We start from the raw sequence: 10,597 nt of genomic DNA, 5'->3' as shown, positions 1-10,597 counted from the left end.
AACATATGTAATATTCCCAATAATATTTTTCTTCACATTTAGACATTTTTTATTTCCACATACCCCCTGGGGAATGCCCACATACTCCTAGGGGTACACGTACCCCCAGTTGGGAAACACCGATGTAGAGAATGATTATGCCAGGTCACTTACCAGTCACAGAATACGGCTGTTAGCGTCTGCTTTGAATAGATAGAGCATTTACATTTTTTATTAAAGAATATATTAGCAAGATTTGTAATGCTACAATGCCATGCATCAGGGTTCAAATCACGCTAACATTGATATTCCTGTTCTTTGGAGAGTGCACTTTTCCCCTGTAAATCAAATCTTGCAAAAGATAATTGTGAGTTAATCCAATCACCAAAATGTGAGTTCTTGCCAGTCTTGTGGTTCAAACCATTACAAAATGACAATTGTTGTCAAAGACTTCACTCTTCACTACACCAATAAAGTCTAGTCGTTTCTTTTTCGTAAAAAAATGTTTATTGGCTTCTCTAATCAGTTTATAAATGCAGTAACATGTACAGCCCTGTAAATCATATCACAATGGTCTAGAACAAAAAGGACAGGGATGGGGAAGCATCAGCGACAACATTAGGTCTTGTGGTGACGATCAGAAAAAAGGGCCATCCAAAAATCATCATATCATGCATATTGGAAGAAACCAAATGAACAAACTTTTAGTGTTTTTGTACATTTTTGTAAACAATATCCTTCTAGAGATATGAAAACATTCAGGGCAAGTAACAAAAATAAAGGATATAACAACATAAGAGAAATGAAAGTTTCTATGAGGCACCTAGAATGCAACACTGCTTGGCGTGAATGCTTTACAGACAAAAAAAAAGATAATACATTTTGCATTTCAACAAGTCAATTGCTCTTCTATAATTGTAAACACAAGCAGTGTTACATGATTATGCAATATGTTTAACCTATACTACAAGTATTTTCACTACATACATGAAACATGTGTTCCTGCTTTCTGAAGCTTCAACAGTGATATGAGGTATATTTAGGTCAATCCTATCGTTTGTTTCTCTCAGCCTCTCGCTCTTTCTTTAAACGCATAGTGTGTGTTTTGGATTGAAGTGGCCGGCCAGCCAGTCTTTTGTTTCCTGAGATCTGAGCAGATGTAGGAAAAGATCAACCCTGGCTCCCAGGAGAGAAAAGGCTTGAGCCGCAGAAGACAAAGGCCATTGTATATTCTCGCAATGTTTGAAGGACTGCATTTTTTTTTTGGGGGGGGGGGGGGGGAGATTTATAACGTGAAGTTGAGCCTATATCACCGAGGTTATTTTCAGTATCAGGCCTGATTTCATAGGGTGAAGACAGATTGAGGTGCAGTGAATACTTGCACTTTCAAAACATTCTGTAAAAATAAACTCTTGCTAGGTTAAAGACATGATCGGGCACTTTGGCGAGTAGCAAGTTTTTTTTTACCTCCAGCTTTGAACTGGATGTGTCATTGTGTAGTTCATACATGCATAATATATACAGTGGGGCAAAAAAGTATTTAGTCAGCCACCAATTGTGCAAGTTCTCCCACTTAAAAAGATGAGGCCTGTAATTGTCATCATAGGTACACGTCAACTATGACAGACAAAATTAGAATAATTTTTTTTCTTCAGAAAATCACATTGTAGGATTTTTTATGAATTTATTTGCAAATTATGGTGGGAAATAAGTATTTGGTCACCTACAAACAAGCAAGATTTCTGGCTCTCACAGACCTGTAACTTCTTCTTTAACCTGTTGGGTCTAGGGGGCAGCATTTGCACGTCTGGATAAAAAAAATGTACCCGATTTAATCTGGTTACTAATCCTACCCAGTAACTAGAATATGCATATACTTATTATATATGGATAGAAAACACTCTAAAGTTTCCCTCAGGGCAAAACCCTGAGACATTTTCTGACAGGAAGTGGATACCTGATGTGTTGTATTGACTTTAAACCTATCCCATTGAAAAACACAGGGGTTTAGGAATATTTTGGCACTTCCTATTGCTTCCACTAGATGTCACCAGCCTTTACAAAGTGTTTTGAGTCTTCTGGAGGGAGATCTGACCGAACAAGAGCCATGGAACGGTGATGTCCCATTAGACACCTGGCGCGCTACTTCATGTTGGGTACCCTCGTTCCAATACGTTATAAAAGGCTATGCATTCGTCCACCTTGAATATTATTCATGTTCTGGTTAAAAAAGGCCCTAATGATTTATGCTATACAACGTTTGACATGTTTGAACGAACGGAAATATATTTTTTCCCCTCGTTCATGACGAGAAGTCCGGCTGGCTTACATCATGTGCTAACGAGACGGAGATTTTTGGACATAAATGATGAGCTTTTTTGAACAAAACTACATTCGTTATGGACCTGTGATACCTGGAAGTGACATCTGATGAAGAGAATCAAAGGTAATGGATTATTTACATAGTATTTTCGATTTTAGATCTCCCCAACATGACGTCTAGTCTGTATCGCAACGCGTATTTTTCTGGGCACAGTGCTCAGATTATTGCAAAGTGTGATTTCCCAGTAAGGTTATTTTTAAATCTGGCAAGTTGATTGCGTTCAAAAGATGTAAATCTATAATTCTTTAAATGACAATATAATATTTTACCAATGTTTTCTAATTTTAATTATTTAATTTGTGACGCTGACTTGACTGCCGGTTATTGGAGGGAAACGATTTCCTCAACATCAATGCCATAGTAAAACGCTGTTTTTGGATATAAATATGAACTTGATAGAACTAAAAATGCATGCATTGTCTAACATAATGTCCTAGGAGTGTCATCTGATGGAGATTGTAAAAGGTTAGTGTATCATTTTAGCTGGTTTTATGGTTTTGGTGACCCTGTCTTTGACTTGACAAAACATTACACACAACTCTTGTAAATGTACTGTCCTAACATACTCTAAATTTATGCTTTCGCCGTAAAACCTTTTTGAAATCGTAAAACGTGGTTAGATTAAGGAGATGTTTATCTTTCAAATGGTGTAACATAGTTGTATTTTTGAAAAATTTGAATTTTGACATTTATTTGGATTCAAATTTGCCGCTCTTGAAATGCACCTGCTGTTGATGGAGTGCACCACAGGTGGCACGCTAGCGTCCCACCTAGCCCCAAGAGGTTAAGAGGCTCCTCTGTCCTCCACTCGTTACCTGTATTAATGGCACCTGTTTGAACTTGTTATCAGTATAAAAGACACCTGTCCACAACCTCAAACAGTCACACTCCAAACTCCACTATGGCCAAGACCAAAGAGCTGTCAAAGGACACCAGAAACAAAATTGTAGACCTGCACCAGGCTGGGAAGACTGAATCTGCAATAGGTAAGCAGCTTGGTTTGAAGAAATCAACTGTGGGAGCAATTATTAGGAAATGGAAGACATACAAGACCACTGATAATCTCCCTCGATCTGGGGCTCCACGCAAGATCTCACCCCGTGGGGTCAAAATGATCACAAGAACGGTGAGCAAAAATCCCAGAAGCACACGGGGGGACCTAGTGAATGACCTGCAGAGGGCTGGGACGAAAGTAACAAAGCCTACCATCAGTAACACACTACGCCGCCAGGTACTCAAATCCTGCAGTGCCAGACGTGTCCCCCTGCTTAAGCCAGTACATGTCCAGGCCCGTCTGAAGTTTGCTAGAGAGCATTTGGATGATCCATAAGAGGATTGGGAGAATGTCATATGGTCAGATGAAACGAAAATATAACTTTTTGGTAAAAACTCAACTCGTCGTGTTTGGAGGACAAAGAATGCTGAGTTGCATCCAAAGAACACCATACCTACTGTGAAGCATGGGGGTAGAAACATCATGCTTTGGGGCTGTTTTTCTGCAAAGGGACCAGGACGACTAATCCGTGTAAAGGAAAGAATGAATGGGGCCATGTATCGTGAGATTTTGAGTGAAAACCTCCTTCCATCAGCAAGGGCATTGAAGATGAAACGTGGCTGGGTCTTACAGCATGACAATGATCCCAAACACACCGCCCGGGCAACGAAGGAGTGGCTTCGTAAGAAGCATTTCAAGGTCCTGGAGTGGCCTAGCCAGTCTCCAGATCTCAACCGCATAGAAAATCTTTGGAGGGAGTTGAAAGTCCGTGTTGCCCAGCGACAGCCCCAAAACATCACTGCTCTAGAGGAGATCTGCATGGCGGAATGGGCCAAAATACCAGCAACAGTGTGTGAAAACCTTGTGAAGACGTACAGAAAACGTTTGACCTGTATCATTGCCAACAAAGGGTATATAACAAAGTATTGAGATAAACTTTTGTTATTGACCAAATACTTATTTTCCACCATAATTTGCAAATAAATTTATTAAAAATCCTACAATGTGATTTTCTGGATTTTTTTTCTTCTCATTTTGTCTGTCATAGTTGAAGTGTACCTATGATGAAAATTTCAGGCCTCATCTTTTTAAATGGGAGAACTTGCACAATTGGTGGCTGACTAAATACTTTTTTGCCCCACTGTATGAGCAGAATTACTGTTTCCTCAATTGGCCATGAAATCCCTAGTTTGAAAGACACTTTTCTGGAAGCTGTGAGCCACCATTTTGCTTACATCTATCCCCCCCTACCAATTAGTTTCAGCAAATGAGCTTCAGCCCTTTGCCATTTGAGTGACAGCTAGCAAGACGCACACACAATAGAGCGGGAGAATCACGTGGTGTACATATGTGACACAGTACGCAATTTTCATTGACCACCTTTGGCTCGTGGGCGTTACTTTGAGAAATCCTGGCTAAAAAGTATACTCAAGTACCGGAGAAAATCTTTAAGAATAAATAAAGGAAAAATAGTTAGATTTTTGCATCCAGTAGTCTTAGTACATGAGTGGGAATAAAAAAAGTGGAGTTCCAGCATAATATCTACATCTCTCATAACAATGGGTAACATACAATTCTAACAAATCATAATTTGTACAACCCCTCCACCTGACCAGTCAAAAAGACTAAAGCAACTACACATCTAAATGGCCATGGTCATACCCGTTCAACCCCAGTCTAACCCTCCCTTCAGAACACCCTCACGCTCTAATCCACCCACCCCTGTTCAATTTTCTCCTCCAATAAAAATCACTGTTTTGCGCATCCTTAATTGAGGGGGGTTGTTTTTCGTTTTCAATTACAATTTTCAAAAGTGCTTGTTTGATTTCCATTGCCAAAAAAAGGTAACAGCCAGGAGTGGAGGACAAAGCGGTAAAAATGTGTGACAATATAATTGTTGAAATGTCACTAATGGGGCCAGTGGGTTTCCTTGTCATGGGCCACTGAAGGGGGCATTCTAAAGGGGTGCATGGCTAAACAGATATCACCACTTGACACACACACACACACACACACACACACACACACACACACACACACACACACACACACACACACACACACACACACCAAGGTCCTTGGGTTGAAACCTCTTTCTGTTGAGGCTGGGGTGTGTACACCATGAGTTCTTGAGTGTATAAATATCCATGTTTCCATGTTAGCGAGTCTTTTACATGTGGACCTTTATGGAGGAAATGTGAGCAGTTGTTTTCACATTGACACAGAAGTACCATAAGTAGCGGAAAGAGTTTGATGACGAAAACTGAACAGGAAGATCCATTGTTTTTGCAGTTTTTGCAGTCTTTTTGTTTCCGCCCTCCTCGTGGGATAAATAGTAACAAAGCTTTGTAGTCTCAAAGTACACCTGTAAAAAGTGTGCCAATTGCATCTCATAATACAAAGTTCTCCTTATTACACAATTTTGCCTTAATTCCTGAGTAACACAATTCTTGTAACAGACGATATAACTTTTTTTCCCCATTTGAATTCTGGGCTTTTCCCTGACACAAACGTAATTATTATTATTGTATGATTGTTAAAACAAAAGGTTACAGGTGAAAGAAAAATAATTAAGTTCATAGCTACCCCCTAATTTTTTGTTTTAAAATTACATACAAATGTAGGTTTAGTTCATATCATAGCAACTACACTAACAAAATAAAGACTAAATACAGATACAACAAAAATATCAAAATTGCATTTGAGGCCTTAAAAAACGTCCCTGGTAGAGTTCTGGTTATCAACATTTAATGGCAGTGTTTCATTTTTTTTTTTATCTCGCTACAAGAAGAAAATGAAGGGTACAGGAACACAAAGAAAAACAAAACAAGACCCACAACTAGGTTCACCTATTTTTAACCCTTACCTGAAACTTTGGCTTGTTGCGGTTTTCGATCCTGTACTAACTGGCTCGCTGACGTCAGTTAACAAACTGGTAAACTCTGAGAATTCTGACACAGTAGCCCGTATTCGATGGTCGACCTCGGGCCTGAGGTCAGCGCTGTAACCCAGCGGGGTATGGCGGCCCGACTTGAACTGGGAGCCGAAGGCCTGGGCAAAGTTCTCGATCTGGTAGGCAGCCCGCAGGTCCACTTCCTTGGGTGCATCCAGGTGGGCGTAGTTGCTGGAGACGTTGGTGCCGTTGCTCCTGTTACCCTTGGCCCCCTGCTCCTTGGTGGCCCCGCCGGCGGCTGTCAGCTCCTGGGGTGTGAGCTGGAACCCATGGGAGTGGTGCTGCTTCTCCAGCTGCTCGGTAAGCTCCTGAGACGGGGTGAGCTGCTGGTGGCTAGCCGCCTCCAGGCCATTGAGGTGGAAGGCCGGCTGGGATGGGGAGCCTACCAGCATGCCGTAGTGGGACTTAGAGGATGACAACGAAGAAGAGGAGACTGTGGAGATGGGCAACGGCAAGGAGATAGATGGTGGGTAGCCACATTCCAGCGGGGATGTAGTGTAGACATGCTTGTCAGGGAAGAGGGTCCCTGTGGGGCTGGAGCTGCTAGGGAGCAGAGGGAAGGGCCTGCTGGGACCCAGAGTGGGGAAGGGCCCACTGTGGCTGGTGCGCTCTAGGGCCTGCAGTAGGAATTTGGAGTACTCGCTCATCACCACCTGCTTGTCGCCACCGTTGGGTGAGTCGTCAACCAGCTCTGGGGTGACAGGTGCGGCCGGCTGCAGGTCCACGTGGTGCGGGCCACTGCTGTCGGTGAGGTCAAAGGTTACGTCACTATGGTGGTGGTGCGAGTTGTCTGACTTGTGGCTGTAGTGGTCCAGCAAGCTCTGGAGCACCTCGTCCTGGATGCATGACTTGTCATGGTGCTTGAGGTCCAGGGGCAAGGCATCCAGCATGGCCATGGTGGGCTCGTTGTGGTGGCCCAGCGAGCCCTGAATCAAACTGCTGGACTGGGGCTGGCCCATGTGGAGGGAGGGTGCCCCATAGTCGTTGTTGGCCATATGTTGGAGGTAGCGACGCTTCTTCACAAACTGCATGGCGTCGTCGTAGTTGTTGCTGGTGGCTGACTGGGCCTGCTTGGTGGCTGACTGGGCCTGCTTGGCACACCCACCAGAGGAGCCCTGGAGGAGGCCCATGGCCTCGAGCCCTGAGCCCGCCGCTAGCTCCATGGAGCCCTGCTTCTGAGACAGCAGCTTCTGCCCCCCGTCCTCCATGGAGTTGAGGGACTTATTGGCCTTCTTGAAGACGAGCTTGGGTGTGCGGCCCTGCATGCTGGGCCCGAGGTCGGAGCACTCCATGCCGTAGTCCTGCAGGCTTCCCGACGACACGGTGGCGGCCACAGTCTTCTTACGCTTGCGCTCGATGCCGTCGCCTGCGTTTTTGGACTTGCCCCTCCTGCGTCCAGAGGTGGCAGTAGCATTTCCCTGAGTGAGTGAGTAGCTGCCGTGGCCAATGTCTGTGTCGGCCAGCTGCAGCATGCTGGGGTCTAGGCCCTTCTTTAAGGCTTCTCCACAGGTCCGCTTGTGCTTTAGTAACCGATCTGTCCTCGAGAAAAACTACAGGGTGAACGGGGGGAGATGCACAGTATTTTAAAATGTTGTAGTCAACCGATTGAGCAAATGGATCAACGACAACAAGATGCATTTGTACACTGTTAGATGCACCCAAAGTGCTCTCGAACAAGCATTACTGTTCCAAACGGCTGTGATAAGAGCACGTTGTAAGCATCCAACACTGTGGATTATCCATTATATTATGAGCAAACAAATAGGCTAGATTGAGACAGTGTGACATCAAGAATTGGCATATTGTCAATCCAACCTGGGTATTTTAGTATTTGTACTTTCAAATTCCTATAAATGGCTGAAACCATTTTCAAATACTTATTTCCAAAGACATAATCTGAAATAAGCATAGGACAAAACAGACCTGGGTTTTAATGCATGGAGTATTGACATGAGTATTTTCAAATACATGCCAATATTCAACTACTTGAAATCTATGCCATTTTTCTAAATACTTTATTTCAGAGATATTTTAAAAGTATTGAAATACCCTAAATAGTATTTGAACACAGGTCTGTTGTCAATCAATATGGGTTTCTGGTTTGAGGGTAAATCCTAGCTACCCTTGTGACTAACTGACCTGTTGGCAGGTGTCACACCTGTATGGCTTCTCTCCGCTGTGGGTCCTCTTGTGCCGCTCCATGTGGTACTTCTGGATGAAGCACATGTTACACTGGTCACAGCTGAAGGGCTTCTCTCCTGAGAAATGAATAGGACAACCGACACAGTTGGAACCAAATTTACTCATTCAAAGCTAGTGCCGAGCGATTAACCGATCTAGGTAAATGTTTTTTTTTTTTTTTACACAATTGACTGACGTGTCATTATTCGTTATTATACATATAAATAAAAATTACACCAAATATAAAAACTTATACACACCACAACTAAATCTCGTCTGCCCAGACCCGCATGCTCACACCTCCATTCCTAGTGCCTGCATTATTGTTTGCCATATGGCCTTAAATTGTACCAATTCGTTTCTCGGTCACCGATGCTATTTGAATATTTCTATAAATCATTCAATTTTTCCATATTGTTAATGATGGCGGATTAATTACCAAGTTTTATATATACACACGTTTTTTTCAAGATGAGAAGAGAATCGTCCAGCTCATTGGGTCTCTCACTACATCCCCATATGCAATGTCTTGAAATATACAGACAGATAGAAGTATTACAATGTAAACTTTTGATCTGACAGCCAACTTCCTAGCGCCGCCCACAACTTTTGGACTTTATAGCATTCCCAGAAAGCATGGATTATTGAACCATTGTTAATTTTACACTTAAGACATGATTATGCCGTTGTGGTGTAGAATCTAAATTATATACATTAGTTTATACTGGATTAAGGGTACATTTTCGTTAACTGTAATTTCATTAGTTATACTCCAACTTCCTCTCCATCTTGTGCCAACATCAGTTCTTTTAAGTCTTGGTTCCAATAGTTTATATTGTTTTCTAAGAGATTGTCAGTTGGATAGGCTCTCTGCAAAGTGTTGTATATCTTACCTAGTCGGTTAGCCACCGAAAATACATTTGACGTGTCATGCTTATCGGTCTATAGGTTAAGTTGTCTAATTTTGTGGAATGAAAATTGGTTGCATGTGTATTTGGTGTGAAAACACATTTTAACTGTAGAGGGTGCTAATACTTGTTTGGGAACTGAGGGGAAATGATGCACGCCAAACGCAGCTCTGTCTGGGACAATTTCGTTCAAAAGGGTGATGAAGTTCGCTGCAAGCTTTGTAGTACCAGCACGATGAAGCATCACATCAAGAACAAACACCCGCAAGCCATGTCGGTAGAGGATGGCTCGCAGCCAACCATCACGTCAATACTAGCGGGGAGACGGTGTGATGTGTGCCGGTCTGAGGTGATCACACAGTTGGTGTGTAGAATGATTGAGCGCAATATGATGCAAATCAGAATGGGCGGGGGCTTTAGGGAGTTCTTTACCTTGAGCCAGAGAACTGCATGCCAACAAGAAGTGCGATAAATAGAAATCGAAAAGCCAAACTACCCGTGTGCCCCCCCCCCAAAAAAAAAATATGTTTTGGGGCTGCCTCTCGTTCTTCCCCGGTAGGCTACGATACCTGTCTATTACCTGGCCCCAAGTCCAGTTTCTCCTTTTGGTCCACTCCATCGACCAGGTATCCATCTCTGCCCGGGCACATTGTAGATTAATAGTGAAGACATCAAAGCTATGAAACACATGGAATCATGTAGTAACAAGAAAGTGTTCAATCAAAATATATTTTATATTTGAGATTCTTCAAAGTAGCCACCCTTTGCCTTGATGACAGCTTTGCACACTCTTGGCATATCAACCAGAGTTACCTCTGCTGCAGAGGATAAGTTGATTAGAGTTAACTGCACCTCAGATTGTGGCATGGAATTCAAATGAGGAGATGGACAAGTGAAAGGGAGAGAAAATGAGTAGAGCTGTGCCACCACCGTGATAACCAGATGATCTCAGACTATGAGAAAACAGTCAGATGAAGAAAAAGCAGCTGGAGTAGCTGTGTTCTCTGGGGTGATCCATGTCTCCGTCAGGGTCAAAAAGTCAAGGGACTGAAGGGCAGCATAGGCTGAGATAAACTTGCAGTTCTTGACTGCAGATCGGCAGTTAAATGCTGCCAGAGACCCAGAATTCCACATGGGTTGTGCGCGCAGTTACACTAAATTAGAAGGGTTGAAGCCAAGGGGTGGGGGGTGTCTAATGC

The 10,597-nt window shown here is 42.9% G+C and overlaps 1 protein-coding gene across 3 annotated transcripts in view; it reads right to left on the bottom strand.

The window, feature by feature from the left end:
* Window positions 1-450: 450 nt before the first annotated feature.
* LOC106578343 (zinc finger protein 281) overlaps window positions 451-10,597 on the bottom strand; it is a 76,812-nt gene continuing 66,665 nt past the window's right edge. For all 3 annotated transcript variants that reach the window (XM_082965580.1, XM_045702002.2, XM_082965579.1), the window contains exons 6-7: window positions 8,449-8,567; window positions 451-7,859 (exon numbers count right to left, since the gene is read on the bottom strand). In XM_082965580.1, coding sequence (XP_082821706.1) covers window positions 6,219-7,859; window positions 8,449-8,567 — 1,760 coding nt within the window. In that variant the 3' untranslated portion in view covers window positions 451-6,218. The remainder of the gene's footprint in view (window positions 7,860-8,448; window positions 8,568-10,597) is intronic.

This window comes from Salmo salar, chromosome 19 (genome assembly GCF_965601325.2).
Source record: "Salmo salar chromosome 19, fSalSal1, whole genome shotgun sequence".
NCBI lineage: Eukaryota > Metazoa > Chordata > Actinopteri > Salmoniformes > Salmonidae > Salmo > Salmo salar.
Note: the sequence above shows the minus strand (reverse complement) of the source record. Positions and strands in the feature narration are given on the sequence as shown.